Genomic DNA, 16,806 nt, shown 5'->3' with positions numbered 1-16,806 from the left:
GAACTTCTTCCACTTACGGATGATGATGGCCACTGTGCTCATTGGGACCATCAAAGCAGCAGAAGTTTTTCTGTAACCTTCCCCAGATTTGTGCCTCAAGACAATCCTGTCTCGGAGGTCTACAGACAATTCCTTTGACTTCATGCTTGGATTGTGCTCTGAAATGAACTGTCAACTGTGGGACCTTATATAGACAGGTGTGTGCCTTTCCAAATCATGTCCAATCAACTGAATTTACCACAGGTGGACCCCAATTAAGCTGCAGAAACATCTCAAGGATGATCAGGGGAAACAGGATGCACCTGAGCTCAATTTTGAACGTCATGGCAAAGGCTGTGAATACTTCTGTACATGTGCTTTCTCAATTTTTTTATTTTTAATAAATTTGCAAAAATCTCAAGTAAACTTTTTTCACGTTGTCATTATGGGGTGTTGCGTGTAGAATTCTGAGGAAAAAAATGAATTTAATCCATTTTGGAATAAGGCTGTAACATAACAAAATGTGGAAAAAGTGATGCGCTGTGAATACTTTCCAGATGCACTGTAAGTTGTTGCTTTTAGGTTTTTCACTGTGAAAGCGGCTCAATGTCTTGCTTTATATATCAAACTTTCATTCTGTCTGTAAGGATGAAATGATGGGTTAAGCCTATATGATGAAGTACCTTTTTTTTCTTCAGTTTGAACTCTATCTTGTTTAAAAATTATTTTAAGCTTTAATTCCAGTTCATTGTTAGTAACATTTTGTGGTTATGTGGATGGTATATCTTGGTTCTTAGGACTGCCCAAGTTGTAATATACTCTTATATATTGAATTGAACACTGTATAAACGTTTTTGTTATAATTTGATGTTTTGTAAAGTGAAAATCCAAGAATGTACACTACCTTTGTGTTTGAAAATTGGTTTAGTTTGAAATTTGCTGTGAATTTCATATATTTTTGTCTGACTTAGTTTTGTATAATTTTTTTTGCAATAAAGGTTAATAAATAAAATTCTTTAGTCTTAGATATTTGCTAATGTATTTAAAAGAAATGTGTGCCAATGTGTTTTTTTTGTTTTTTTTTAAATATATAACTATAGCAGGTAATTGCTGCTATGGAAACACAGCTGTCCAATGGACCCACTTGTAACACCACATCCAATGGTCCCACAACTATTTCAAACAACTGCTCCTCTCCTGTTGAGTCGGCAAACACGGAGGACAGTAAAACAAACTTGATTGTGAACTATTTGCCTCAAAATATGACCCAAGAAGAACTGAAGAGTTTGTTTGGTAGCATTGGTGAAATTGAATCCTGTAAGCTTGTACGAGACAAGATAACAGGTGGGTAGTATTCATTTTTTTTTCCCTCTGCAGTCGAGTTCTAAATATTTTAGTGTAGTGGGTTTTTCTTTTTTGAAATTCCGAGAAGGCTGGAAGACTATCAAATGTTACTTAATGAAAAAAGCAGAATCTTCAAAAAATATGCATACTTTTCATCTTGAACACTGTCTTGAATAGACTTACCTATTTATTGCTTTTCTAGAATCCAGTAAATACTTTTCCACAATTACTTGTGAGTTTCATGATTTTTATATAGTGCAATATTTCTGACCTAATGGGTCACTGTATTTATAGGAGGCCAGATGGTGAAATGGTTTAGAGGTGGAGTCTTGCATATTGCATTTCTTTTGTTCTTGTGTTCTAGGTACTCCTGTAGCTAATGTTAAAATAGATTAACCTTTAAGTTAAGTCAAAGATTTTATGCCTTTTGATTCATCAGATTGTTTTTCAGCAGTGTTACTGTACTGTACTAAATAAGAAGGGGGGGGGGGGGGGAGCAAACAAATTAAGTTTCTGAATTTTAATCGATAACATCCATACACAAAAATGATTTGTATAAAACATTAAAACCCTACTGCCAATCCAATACTATTTTACTTTTTCCATAACTTTATTATATAAAGTTCACTGCTCTTACCTGGAGTCTATGCAACCCCATTTTTTTTTTTCCTGTTATAGGTCCTGAGCACGCAAGAAATAAACATTACTTAAGTACTGAAGCTCAAGCAAAATGAGTCGGTGGAATTTGTTTTAGTTAGGTGCCAAATAAGTGAAGTTTGTAAGTCTGGCACTTCCTTATAGTTTGAAGCAGTTGATAAAGAAGCTGCAGAGGAAAAAATTCTATATAAACTTAAAATTCCAATGTGAATCAAAGGGCTAATAAGAATTTGAGGGCAACCATTAAGAATATCAGTGTAGCTAAAGGGTCGTTGGAGAGGAACATACCAGATAAGGCAAAAGATGACCCAAAGATTCAGTATTTTTTTTTTTTTTTTTTATTTTAATGTGAAGAAAAATGCATACAATCAAGTCAAACTTAACCAACCAGATTTCAGCCCCCACCCAAGAGAATGAGGAGTATCAGTAATTGAGTAGTAAAAGATCAATCAAGGAGGTGAAGTGCATGAATAATAAAGGGACATTTAAAAAAAAACAAAAAAAAAAAAAAAAAAACCACACACTCTGAACTTGTCTATTTCTGAGGTCTTAACATCTGAGGAAGCAGAAAACCTTCCAGCAATAAAAGAAACTACTGAGGAGGTACCGATTTGATTTCGAAATTATGGAGGGGCCAGTACTGCTTTAAATAGGCTGAAATCAAACAAGTTATCTTGTCCCAGTGATATCCTCATGTTTTTAAGAAGGTTAGCAAGTACATATGTAAACCCTTGACACATGTTTAGGAAGTCGCTGTGCACTAAGGTCTGGAAAATGGCGAATACTATCCCATTATATAAAAAGAGTGATCGGGCAGATCCAGGCAACTATATGCCAATAAGCTTAATGAGCATCACAGGTAAATTTAATGTTAGGAATCATTAGGGAAAAGTTTGAGCAACACATGGCAAAAACAGGAGTTTTACTGAGCAGTTGGCATGGGTTTGGAAGAGAGGTCAAATTTTACTAAAGCTGGAATTCTAAGTAAGCAACAAAAGGATAAGATTGAAGTGGAGCATATTTATCTTTTAGAAAGCATTGCATAAGGTGTTTCAAACTAAAAGGTCTGTAGATGGGGTGCACAGCTGGCTCAGATTACAGGAAGCAAAGGGTTATGGAACCCTATCAGGCTGATAAGTGTGGTATTTCACAGGGGTCAGTGCTGTGGGCTGCTGCTATTTTTAATATACATAAATGATTTGGATAGGCATATAACTAACTGGTTGTCTGTTGATACCAAGCTAGGTAGATTGGTAGATAACTTAATCTGTTGAAATCATTACAGATGAACTTGGACAGTATATAGGCTTGAGCAATTTGTGAAAGATTACATTTAGTTGCATTAAATGTAAAGTGTTATACTCGTGAAGTAAAAATGTTATGTTTGAATACACAATGGGAAATCTGAAAATTGATTGTTCACCTTAATGAGAAGGATTTATGAGTCATAGTTGACTTAACACTGTCAACTACCAAACGGTGTTCAGAAGCAATTAAAGCTAACAATGCCCGGGATTGGTTCCTGCCTTGTGCCCTGTGTTGGCTGGGATTGGCTCCAGCAGACCCCCGTGACCCTGTGTTCGGATTCAGCGGGTTGGATAATGGATGGATGGATGTTGGATTATAAAGCATGATGGGTAGAGTACAAGTCCAAGGAGGTTATGCTCTGGGTTTATAATGTACTAATTAGACCTCACCTGGAATACTGTGAATAGTTTTGGTGTCTTCAGTTTAAGCAAAAGAAGATTAAGAGGAAACATGACTGAAGTGTTTAGATTTTGGAGAGAATTAATAGTGGATCAAGACTGTTACTTTAAAATCAGTTCTTCCAGGACACAGTTACAGTTGTAAATTAAGGGTAAATTTCTTACAAACATTAGGAAGCTTTTCTTCACACAGAAACATGTGGAATAATTTACCAAATGTTGTGGACAGTAGGAGTTTAGGGACTTTCAAAACTAGACTTGGATGTTGTTTTTTTTTAAGAATTAAGATTGGACTGGCAAGCTTGTTTGGCTGAATGGTCTTTTGTTGTTTTAAGTTCTAATGCTGCCATGTTGCTCATCATTGACTTATAGTCCTTTATTTGTGTTGAATGTTTATTTGATAATATTATCATTCATCAAGTGACATCTCGGAGCTGCCATATTGCAATAACAGTTAAAGTGTGAAGGCTGCATTCCAAAGAAAGATCCACTGGGGAATAATGGCAATGTTAAGTGCGTCTGGCGGTGGCTTGCTAAGCATGGGATGTTTGTTCCAGCTTGGCAAATTGGATAACAGTCTGTCCTACCCTTGCCTTCTCCCAATCTACCCTCATCTCCACAGATTAGGCTTTCTTAACAATGCATCACTGTTCTTTAACATGCACCAGTGATGTGCAATGGTAGTTTGAACATTTTTCTGAACACTTTCATATAGTATTACTTACATAGTAAGTGGAGTAACACTCCAGGAGGCTCATTTATAAAACCTTGCATGGATTGGAGTGTGAAAAATACACACATTCTAAAAACCAAGAAAATGCATACATTACATACATTGTTTTCTTCATATAGTGAATAATAGACACATGGAATAAGCTACCAAGTAGTGTAATAGACAGTAAGACTTTATGGACCTTCACAACCCAATGTTATATTGGAGGAATTAAGTAGATTGTATTGGCAAACTTTGCAAACCTGTTGTCTAAATCTTTTGAATGCCTTATGATAAAATATATAAATACTAACAACAATTATAATCTTGTTTACATTTCAGCATAGGGTGTACAAAAAATGTGATAGACTTCATGGTTTATTTTAAGGATGTTCCCTCTTTCTAAATTGACAATTATGGCCAGTACCTGAAAACTACTACTTGAAATCCATGCTAAATATAAAAATTCTGACATAATATAGGTATTGTTGATAGTTTCAGATATTTCTATTTACACCACATGCTTTAAATGTCTGGTTTGTTGGTTAACAATCAATCATTCAGGTTTGCAATATGACTTTGTAAGATTTATATTTGTGTAATTAGCATTTTTTTTTTTTTTTTTATAAAAAGTAATTGATTAGTTCAGTTTAATAATATCACGCTTATGGAGCTTAAGATTTCCAAATCTGCCCCTTTATTAAATTTGTCCCGAGTTTGAATTTTCCTGTGTGAAATCAGTTTTGTTTTGCGGTTTTCATGGTTTCTTGCTGGAGTGATCAGTTTCTTGTACCTTTTTTTACAAATCCAGAATTTTAAATTTCTTAGGCTGTTGTTACCTGTACTCAACTTTTAACTGTGAAGACATCATTACATTCTTCACTGTACCGTTCAAATATATGACCCGATTTCACATATGGGTAAAACTAAAGAATGGTAGTTTGCTTTCAAAAGCCAAACCAATGAGACAAATTCAGTGTTTGTAGTTTCACATTCAGCAATGAAGTATGCAGTTTTGAATTTTCTACTTAATGTTTTGGCAGTTACACGTCTCTGGTAAGACAGGACATGTAGCGTTAATAGAGAGATGTGCATTGTCCTTTTAGGCATTGACACACTTATTTTGTTATTATGAAATGGAGCAACTCGTCATCGCCTGTGTAGACTAGCCAAGTTACCACTTCATTTGAATCTTGCGCTGTTTACTTTCTACAACTGTTGTTAGTGTTGCCATTCCTTCCACATTCGATGGTCTGATCTGATGTAGAACTGTGGCTGCGTGTAAATTAATCCAGCGCAACCCTGAACTGTGTATGCTGGTTAGGAAATGGATAGATACTTAGACTGATGGACATCGGTAAAAGTGCTTATTTCAGTCAGAGAATGAATGCCAAACCTTCAATTTAAGTGCTATTGTAAATGACCGTTTGGGCACAGCCATCAGCAGTGTCTCTGTCTGCGGAGGGAGTGTCGACCTTGTCGAGTGGTTTACTTACCTTGGCAGTAGAGGTGGGCGGTATGACCAAAATTCTATATCACGGTATTTTTCTAAATTCTGCCAGTTTCACGGTATTAGACGGTATTTTTTTCCCCATGCATGAGTGGATGTTAACCACATTTTCCACTGCAATTGCTGCAGTAGACTGGCTAAGAATAACCTATTAGACTGTTATGAAAATTGTACATCGTACAAAAAGACATTTTAATGTGCACACAAGTATTAATCCAGGTTTGCATGGCCCCATAAAGTGATAGTTTTCAAGGGGGTGGCACTAAAGAGAAGAAATCACATTGCATGACAGATGCAGTCAAAATATAGAACCTTTAATTGAACAAATTTTGCAAAAGCTTAAACTATGATTTTGACAACCTATTTTCAACCATCCAAAGAGGCATTTAGACTTAATAAAATATCCAGAGGTGTTTGTCAAAAGTTGGATTGCACTGAACACGTCTTAGAAAAGGAATAAATAGTAAATATTTTTTGTAAACCAACTACACTTTCTGTTAATGTTAAATGTGTCAGTGGACAGAGATTAAGTGACTTTTTAAACAATTTTACCATCATTAAACTGCATAATATTTAAACTAATAAATGACAACAATAAAATACATAATAGTATTACTGATAGCTGCACCATTACTTCAAGGCTTCAAGCCCAGGTGCATTACACAGTATTCACCAAATTAAAATAAAATAAAACAAGTGCAACTTGGTGATGACATCTTACCAACTGTACCATCATTTAGGCAAACTGCATTAATATGGACCTTGCTTCAAGCTAAGCTATATACATAAATAATAAAAACTGCAACTTGCATTTATAATGCTGTTTGTGGTATAGCCCTATGGAAGCGCATTAGGGCCACTGTGAAGAAAAAAAAATATGGACACGGAAGAAAAAAACAAACTATATGTCGAGAATAAATTCGACATGTTGACTATGTCAAGATTAAAGTCGACATTTCCACTTTATTCTCATAGTTTATTTTATAATTAAAGTAGAATGTTGTAAACTAAACTTCATCCTAAAATCAATGTTTAATTTACTAGATTTTCTCAAACCCCGTCACAAGTTAATGCGGCACATCAAATACTTTGTGTTGTGTTCCCCGACCCAGTCGTTAATCACTACGCTTCTTAAACTGACTTCCTCCGCACTAACAGCAGGCGCCTGCAGCAATCACCGCACAGATAAACGTCTTTGTGAAATTAAAACTAGTTATTAACTTAGCCGACGGAGTGTTCAGAACTTTAAAAATATCTTCGTTATACATGTTTAATTATGCCATCCATTCAGAGTTGCGCCCATCTCTGAACGAGTCGCCAGCACATCGCAGGATCAATACAAGCAAAACATACACTAGCAAGTACAAAAACAAGTACAACTTGGCTTGCAGTGTTATCCAGTAGTATAGAAACAGTATTTACACATCTGACCTTTTAAAACCAAAGTATCTCCAGGAAACGGACGTGATTCCTTTTTTTTCGGCAAAACTTCTTCTGTGTCATTATGTTCAACTTTATCGTCAGCTTCAGTTTCGGAATGCTCTCTATCCATTTTCACCACGCGGCATACCTATGCTACCGCCCACTATTTGGTGGTGTAGCAGTGAAAAAGAGCCCTAGTGCAACAAATCTGTGTTTAGCGGTGTAGCAGTGAAAAAGGTCCCCACTTGAACAGTTTCCCGCTGCGCCACGTTCCGAACGTCGTTCAGGCAATTTAAACCGGTGTTGCGGTATAAGAAAAATGCATATCATAAAAAAAATAAACGGTTTTCGGTATGAACCGGTATATCGCCCAGCACTACTTGGCAGTGACATTCATGTCTCTGGTGACTCTTCCTATGAAGTCAGTAGATGGATTGGGAGAGCATGGGGGGGGGGGGTTATGAGGTCACTGGAAAGGGGTGTATGGTGCTCCCGATAATCTAATGCAGGAATCTGTACGTACGCAAACTTTCACGTTCTTCCGCTACATAAATCCCGATCAGCGTGAAAAGTAACGCACGTGCACATACCTTCTGTCCTGCCCCAACTCCTCCCAGAATTATGTCTCTTTGAATATGCAAATAAATATAAACAACCCTTAAGATCAGTCTTCTGTGAAAAGATAATGGGAAAAGCACAGAGGAAAACAGAAGAATTTCAGCGAATACCAAGTGGAGGCAAGGAAAAATGTACTATTTGTTGGTTTAAACAGTGGTATAAACAAGAAAAGGAAATTGATCAAGTGACAGAGAGTGCTGGAGAAACTTGAAAGCTGAAGTTCACAAAGTCGCGCAGTGCCAGAAATTAAGAAAGAAGCTGTCACATATCAAAATCACAGTGAAAAGCCGAGTCATAGCCCACTTTGTGAGTTTCATATGAAAGCTTATTAGGGTACAGAGAAAAAAAAAAAAATAGGCACACAGTGGGGAACAAAGCACGGAATGTCAACTTTAATCTTGAAATTTCCACTTTGATCATGTAGTTTATTTTGTCATTAAAGTAGAACATCACAAACTTTATCTTAAAATCATTTAATTTACTAGTTTCTCAAATCCCATCGTAACTAAAGTAGCACGTTAAATGCTTTGTTTTGTATTTGATCTTCTATGTGCTCTGTGTGTGTGAATCACTACGTGCTTACCGGCTTTCTCTTCCTCCGACAGGACACAGAATCCATTACATTCGTAATATTACAGCTCTCTGAATAATTAAAATACTGAGATGTATACTTGATATAATTTTCATGATGACAGGAGTTAAAGCATGTTGTTAAACATGGGAACACGGTGGCGCAGTGATTGTGCGCAACCTTTGATGAAATAATTTATTGCAGCAGTCCTGTCTCTTTCAAATGTACTAACCCCCAATTCCTGTCCTTCATTTTCTTTCTCCAAATACCCAATCGCCACACAGTCGGCTCTGTAATAGACGTTAAGCCTTATGTAAGCTTAGAACGCCGATTTCATCAAAACTTTTAAGGAACGTTGAAATATCTTCCTAGTACATGTTTAATTATTCTATCCTTCACGCCAGTCAGTGAAGCATACAGTGCGAGGCAGGAACAATCCGTGAACGGAGCGCCAGATCCTTGCTACCGTAGCGACACCGTGTCCTTTAATTATTAAAAACTAGCAAAATACCAACGCTTCGCAGCGGAGAAGTAGTGTGTTAAAGAGGTTATGAAAAAGTAAAGGAAACATTTTAAAAATAACGTAACATGATTGTCAATGTAATTGTGTTGTCATTGTTATGAGTGTTGCTGTCATATATATATATACACATATACACACACACATACACACATATACAGATATATTATATATACATATACACATATATTTTTTATATATATATTTTTTATATATATATATCCATCCATCCATCCATTTACCAACCCGCTGAATCCGAACACAGGGTGGCGGGGGTCTGCTGGAGCCAATCCCAGCCAACACAGGGCACAAGGCAGGAAACAATCCTGGGCAGGGTGCCAACCCACCGCAGGACACACACAAACACACCCACACACCAAGCACACACTAGGGCCAATTTAGAATCGCCAATGCACCTAACCTGCATGTCTTTAGACTGTGGGAGGAAACCGGAGCACCCGGAGGAAACCCACGCAGACACGGGGAGAACATGCAAACTCCATGCAGGGAGGACCCGGGAATCGAACCCGGGTCCCCAGATCTCCCAAATGCGAGGCAGCAGCGCTACCCACTGCGCCACCGTGCCGCCTATATATATATATATATATATATATATATATATATATATATATATATATAATATGTGTATGTATATATGTGTATGTATATATACACACATACATACATATACACACATAGATGCACTTACAATAACATAGAAATCAATATAAACAACATTAACATCATTATCATATGAGAATATGAAGTAATATATAAGAAGCACATTTCATATAAATATAAATAATTAAACAGTAAAATCTTCTTGTATAATTTGCTACCGTGGCTTTTCGTTGGTCTGTCCAGGATTTTAAATCACCTGTAGCTTGCAAACTGTTTCACCTATTGACTTGAAATCTGGTACACATATAATACGTCACGTCTACTATCCGCTTTATGGGTGATGATTGTATTACTCTTTTTATGTTTATTTTATTTTAGAATCAACTCCTATCTGCGCACACCAGGGCGGCCGTGGGCAGATGCGTATGGTGTATTCACTCCATGTTATTGTGCATTGCGCTGTCACTGGTATTTTGATAAAAGAATTTGAACAATATATAAGAAGCGTATAAATTATTAAACAGTAAAACATTAACATTTAAGAAGTAAAGTTACATTGAGTACTACTGCAGTGCCTTCGGGTATACCTCATTTTTTCTTTGCCCATTACATGCTTAAATGTATACATTTTTTGGTGTACCTACCCGAGAACACGCGACATATAACCGACCGTGGGAGAAGCATGGATTTTAAACACGCGTTGAGTTCATCTGCTGGTCTCCCTCGTGGAATAACTGGTAATGTTTCACTAAAATCTACAGCGAGTAAAACGACATTACCTCCTTTTTTTTTTTTTGTACGATCTCTGAGATGTTGCTTTTTTCGGTTCAAGGCTTCATAAGCTCTTTTATGTTCCATGGTGTACTTAATAAGTACTAATTATCCCAAACCATCATCTTTGAATGTTGCAAGACTTTCGCCTTGTATGTAGATCGGGGTAATTACATTCATTGCATTCCTAGTCTGAATCACAATCTGATTGTATGGGTGGTTACCTGGCATTGTAGGGTTGCCACCCGTCCTTTAAAATACGGAATCGTGCCGCGTTTGACAATGAAATTGCGCGTCCCGTTTTGAATCAATACTGGACGGGATTTATCCCGTATTTTTTTAATCATTTTTTTTTTAAAGCAGCGTCTCATGCAAATCATCCCACACACATTTTATGAAGATGCCTCCTTTCCTACTTTTGATTGGGTAATACTTGATGTCATCGTTAGTTTGATTGGTGTTTTTAACTGTCCAGTGAGGAGGGCGTGTCTTTTAAGTACAGTCTGCAAAGTGTTGGCACTGAGATGTGGCGTCAGCGCCATAGTTGAAGCCCCTAACGTTGCGGTCAGCAAGTCGGCTAACATCCGCCATGTGCCGTCTTTCAGTTGCGAGAAGCAGATCATAGAATGGTTGAAACTGTTGCCCCTAACGTTGCGCCACGGCGTGTGGTTCGTTTATACCTCGTGTCTTCTCATTAAAGTTTTATCTCGTGAATATGTTCTTGCAATCCGCAGCGGGAGCGTTTCTATAAACTTTACTTAAACTTACGTTTTACACCGTGGTTTGTTTCCCTTATGAACATGCTTGTATGCTTAACTCGCTCCGTTCTCAATTGTTTAATTAATTTTTTGCTCTTCGCTGTTTGCGGCTGTTCCTCCATTTCCCCCTACTTCGTTCTTTTATCTCGCGAATATGTTATTGCAATCCTTAACGGGAGCGTTTCAATAAACTGATTGAAAATAGTTTTGCATTTACCTTTTTAGTAAAAGGCGAGCTTTTAAGCCTGAGAAATCACCCCGTAAATGCACACGTTTAATTGCACATGTGTTAATATGTATGCTTACACAGTATTAAAAGACAGTCAAAAATTAACGTCATTTACCTTCGTTCCCGCGTGCGACTCGTGCTGTAAATCTCTTCCTTGTTTTTAGTTCACGTGATTACGTAGGAGGCGTGATGATGCGATACGTGACTCCGCCTCCTCCATTACAGTGTATGGACAAAAAATATGTTCCAGTTATGACCATTACGCTTTGAATTTCGAAATGAAACCTGCCTAACTTTTGTAAGTAAGCTGTAAGGAATGAGCCTGCCAAATTTCAGCCTTCTACCTACACAGGAAGTTGGAGAATTAGTGATGAGTGAGTGAGTGAGTGAGTCAGTCAGTGAGGGCTTTGCCTTTTATTAGTATAGATATAGATTATTTAAATGAAGTTAGTTTTATCTGTATAATAAACATATTTTGCTGCATTTCATCTTAAAAATATCATCATATGTAAATACGCACTTTATAAAGTGGCTCAGGTTGTGCAATATTATAACTATCACAAGTTTACAGTGAGGTGATTGTACTTATAAGTACAAACAGTTCTACAAGGAGCATTTGATGGACTGATTGAGCGCGTTTTAGAGCTCTTGGGATGAAACACTTTCTGAACTGCAAGGTCCGTACAGGAACGGTTTTGAAACTTTTGCCATGTAAGAAGCAGTTCAAATAGGAAATATGGCTGAAGCAGCATGTGTTTGATGCTGTATACCGATAATTCTCTTTCCGATCAGCTGCTCCGAGTGGTGCAGTGAGAGTAATATGGAAAAAGATGATCCGCTGTGGCAACACCTAACGGCAGCAGCTGAAAGAAGAAAAAGGTGCAGTGAGAGTAACAACGCTAAAGCAGCTATGGTATTTGGAATTGTTAGAACATTCCGTGGACCATTATATTGTTACTGGTTAATTCCAATCAGATGCATTAAACTAATTAACAATATGCGGTTAATTTCAGTGTATTGCGTACACACGGGTATGAGGTACCGTGGAAATGTGCGTGCTTTTACGCCAAGTTTAGGTTGTATACATCACGATTTGAGGGTGGAAACGTTTGTATGCAACATTTGTGTGCATACGCACGGTTTATATATGATGCCCCTGGTGCTTCCTGTCTTGCTATATGGTTGCGAGACATGGATGCTATTCAGTAACCTGAGGCAAAGACTGGACTCCTTTGGTACTGTCTCCGGAAAATCCTTGGGTACTGTTGGTTCGAATTTGTGTCAAATGAGCAGTTGCTCATAGAGTTCCAAATGAGGCACATTACCTGCATTGTGAGGGAGCGTCAGTTACGGCACTACGGCCATGGTGTGTGTGTGTATGTATATATGTATGAGTGTGTATGTGTGTGTATGTATGTATGTATGTGTATATATGTGTATGTATGTATATATAATATAATCTGCAGCATCATTGTTCCAGTTCTGGTTGTTTTTACTTGTTATCCCCTTCTCTGCTTAAAAATAGACCAGTATAGTAACCAGTAAAAGCTCTTAAATTGATGTCAGTCATGAGTCTACTTCTGGCCTTTAGAATCATTAAATTTCTGTTGATGTAACAGTTTTCTGCTCTTGCACTGTAATTGTGGCTGTGAATTTATTTTGAAAGTACTGAGTTTGAAATGTTAATCCACCAACATTGGAGTTTTCACATAACCAGGAATGTGCTCCAAAAGCTAACTAAACACTGCAGCAGTAATAATGCTGTACTAAATCAAAAGCTCCCCAAACTTTCATAAGAAAAAATTAATTGGCAGTATACATCCAATCAAAAAAAAAAACCTGTGAAGTATGTGGTATTTTCGATATTTTATATGGAAGACCAAGTACCGCTGACTGACTTGTATGCACTGAAATAAATGCTGCTCGTGTAATTAATTTTCAGTTTGTGTTGGGAATGCCGATTTTGGTCCGATACAGTGCCAATGTACTTGTACTCATTAAAATCTACCAAAGCCTTTAACAGATATTAACAACCTGCACGTGTGATTGTAGGAAGGTTAAGGAGAAAAACAAATTCTGTACAATGTGAAAGTTAACATACGATTAACCATGAAAACCAAAGCCTAGCAAACTGTAAACCATGAAAGTAAACCTAAGAATGAGCATAGTGAAATTACCTCTGGTGGTACACAACATCATTCAGCACTGCAGCAGACTGTAGTAAGGGCAGAAAAATGTCAATAACAGTATTTCTTGTATAGTCCAAAATCACACCAGGGGGGGTATTTTCTGTACGTTGCTTAAATCATACGAGATCAGATGCCTGATCTTGGATGAGTTAATGCTGGTGAAACTCATCCGGGATAAGTCAGTTTTTCAAATGCAGCCGCGTAGTAGATTATTCTAGCTGGATCTAATCATCCGAGATGAATGCACGTGCCCGCGCTGAGTGAAAATCCCATATATATTGAGTCTAGAAAACATGATCAGCAAGGCGTTGATAGGCTGCAACAAAATGATGAAAGAACGGGAGCATTTTGGTGTGGGTGGCTGTTAGTTTGTTACTCGAAGGATTTCAAGATTTAATATGCACAAGGGGTAACACTGCAAAAGCAGCCCAAACCAGAAAAGACGGCTGGCAAAAAGTGGCCGACAAATTAAACGCGTGTGCATTGTACTTACTGAAAGCAGCGTTTCATTTCCTATGTGTCAGATTAATTATTTAATATGTCATAATTCCAGATCAAACGCGAGCACAAGGAGAGCACGGGAACAGCTTAAAGTGAAGTACAAGAATATACTTCAAACTGGTAAATATTGGTATGCAACTATTTAAAGAATTGTTGACATAAAGAATCATATATAATGTAAAGAACGTTAATTTTAAAGCTAATAAGAAGGCAGACAAGCAAAAAACAGGTGGAGGTCCACGTGGTCCAGGCCTAACCCCTGCAGAAGAGTTGGCTCTCCAACAAAATGCCCATCGCCCTGTTTCTGAGGGCATTCCTCGGGGAAGCTCCTCCTCAGAACCAGTGGCAGGATGCATTGGTCACTTCATTACAGGTAAAGGATGGTCATTGCATATATTTGTCCTCAGTTTGTGCCATAGGTAGGTTCCATATAGCCCTCTCTTTTTTGTTGGGTCATTTGCAGGGAATGTCCTATCCCTAGAACCTGTATCTGACCAACAAGATATTGACGAAGTTCAAATATTTGATGAAGACACTGTGTCTGATTATTCATCAGGAGGAGAGGTACATTTTCCAAATGTTTGATCAGACTCCACTGTGATCAGTCCCATGTGCCCAAATCACATTTGGAAACCCTGGGTAATGAGAATGTTAGGCTGATTGTGAGATTCTTTATAGAACTGTGGGTGTTTTTACTTGTGTATCACCTACCTGCAATGGCATGAAACGCCTCTTTTGTCTGCACACGCAGGTGTCCAGGAAACACAATGAAAACCAGAAGGAAATATTTCAGAGCCAAACAGACTTTACGAATTGCCTGGCAAACTGCACTTTTCGATAGATTTTCCACATTGCCTACAGTATATTAAAAAAAAGTGCCGCTTGCAAAAAAAACTCAAAGCAATGCATACTGTCTGTGTGGTTCGCAGAGTTTGACTTTGAATATAAGGTCCTAATAAATTATTGAGGTAAAATATTCCCCCTTGGCTAAAGCAGTAACTTTCGAAAAGAATTTCCTCCGGGAGCAATAAAGGATCTTGCCGATCGCGCAGAACCCTCTATCTGAAATTCTCTTCTTTTATAATTTGCGTACCGATATCAATTGCTCGCTCATTCAATTAACGGCGAAGTCATGACTAAATGAATTCCACGCACGGAACCTGATTAAGTGTGTGAGCTAATCCTTGTTTACATAGAGCAAACCTTCTCCAAGCAGGTTTGAGGATTAGGATGTGTTGCTATAACAACACTTCCAGCAAGAGTTTTGAAAAACCGACAGATCCAGGATCAGGCCAAATCAATAATTACATCCAGCTAAATGAGTAATCCATGTGTGAAAAATACCCCCCAGGAGTACTGCAATAGGCTTTAACAGTCCCTGTGTTTTGCCCCCAAGCCTTGACTCCCTAAGAAGACAAAACAATTCCCAAAAAATACCCGTGTAGGGAAAAAAATGGAAGAAATTTTGGGAAAGGCAATTCAGAGAGACTCCTTTACACATTTTTTGGCAACCCAACCTACCTGGAAACACTAGAACACAATCCTCTTCACAAAACTAAATGGGCAATCTATAATTGCCACCTCAGGAATACAGTACAGTAGTAATAGTAAATTAGACTACAAAGCAAAATGCAAGAATAGATCATACCACCCACTAAATACAGAACTATCACATGCAAGGATAGATTTATTCAGAGTCCTAGAGATCTCGGCCAGCAAGCTGCCTTCCCCCTACTGGCCATTCCAAAGCTGAGTCGGGGCTGGGCAGACCAATCTCCTGAAAGGACCCTTTTACTCAATGATCCCAGTGCCCCTTTATCCGAGATGACTTTCCCTTAGGCTTTCAAACAACTTAGCAGTAGAGCTTTAGCACCAAGTGCCACATGTGAGTACTGAGAAGAATGTTAGTAACAGATAATATATTACTTATGCTTTAGTACTAATGACAGAGATGCAGTATACATAGCCAATTAGTTGCTCTACTAGGGTATGCTAAACTGAAGTAATGAGACTTCAGCCAGGATTTTAAAGTTAAGACTGAAGAGGTACCTTTTACAGTAGCAGGCAGACCATTCCACAGCTTTGGAGCCCTGTTACTAAAAGCTTGACTTCCCACTGTTTTATTAATCCTTGGAGTGCTAAGCAGACTAGCATCTTGAGATCTTAATGTGCACTCTGGTTTGTATGATGATTTCAGATAAGTAAGCAGGACCTTAGCCATTTAAGGCTTTATATGTTAAAAGGAGGATTTTGAAATCTAACAAAAACATAACCGGTAGCCAATGTAAGAATTTAAGAACTGGAGTTGTTCATATTTTCATGTTCTTGTAATTCTTGCAGCAACATTTTGAATTAACTGAAAGCTGTATAAAGAACATTTGAACAGCCAGTGAACACTGCCTTGGAGTACATTTACATTTATTCAATGCCTTTATCCAAAGCGACTTACAACATTTGAGATACAATTGGTTACATCTTTTTCCAGCTGGAGCACAGGTGGGTGAAATGACTTTCTCAGTGGCAGGATTTCAAGCCACAGCTTCAGAGTTTACAGTCTAAAGTCTTAACTGCATCAAACTGCCTGCCAGTAGTCAATCCTACTAGAAATAAATGCATGAATTAATTTCTCTGTATTCTTATTTACAAAAGCCTTGGTTTTTTCCATCTTAATGTTGGGAAAATTGTTTTGGACAATTTT

At 37.7% G+C, this 16,806-nt stretch overlaps 1 protein-coding gene across 8 annotated transcripts in view; it reads left to right on the top strand.

The window, feature by feature from the left end:
• The window catches only part of elavl2 (ELAV like neuron-specific RNA binding protein 2), a 589,373-nt gene that overhangs the window by 185,572 nt on the left and 386,995 nt on the right, over positions 1-16,806 (top strand). For 6 of the 8 annotated variants that reach the window (XM_051930138.1, XM_051930135.1, XM_051930136.1 and 3 more), the window contains one exon: positions 1,080-1,323. In XM_051930138.1, coding sequence (XP_051786098.1) covers positions 1,080-1,323 — 244 coding nt within the window. The remainder of the gene's footprint in view (positions 1-1,079; positions 1,324-16,806) is intronic. The other 2 variants (XM_051930137.1, XM_051930140.1) reach the window with 1 other exon arrangement.

The sequence above is a fragment of the Erpetoichthys calabaricus genome, chromosome 7, assembly GCF_900747795.2.
Source record: "Erpetoichthys calabaricus chromosome 7, fErpCal1.3, whole genome shotgun sequence".
Classification (NCBI taxonomy): domain Eukaryota; kingdom Metazoa; phylum Chordata; class Cladistia; order Polypteriformes; family Polypteridae; genus Erpetoichthys; species Erpetoichthys calabaricus.
Note: the sequence above shows the minus strand (reverse complement) of the source record. Positions and strands in the feature narration are given on the sequence as shown.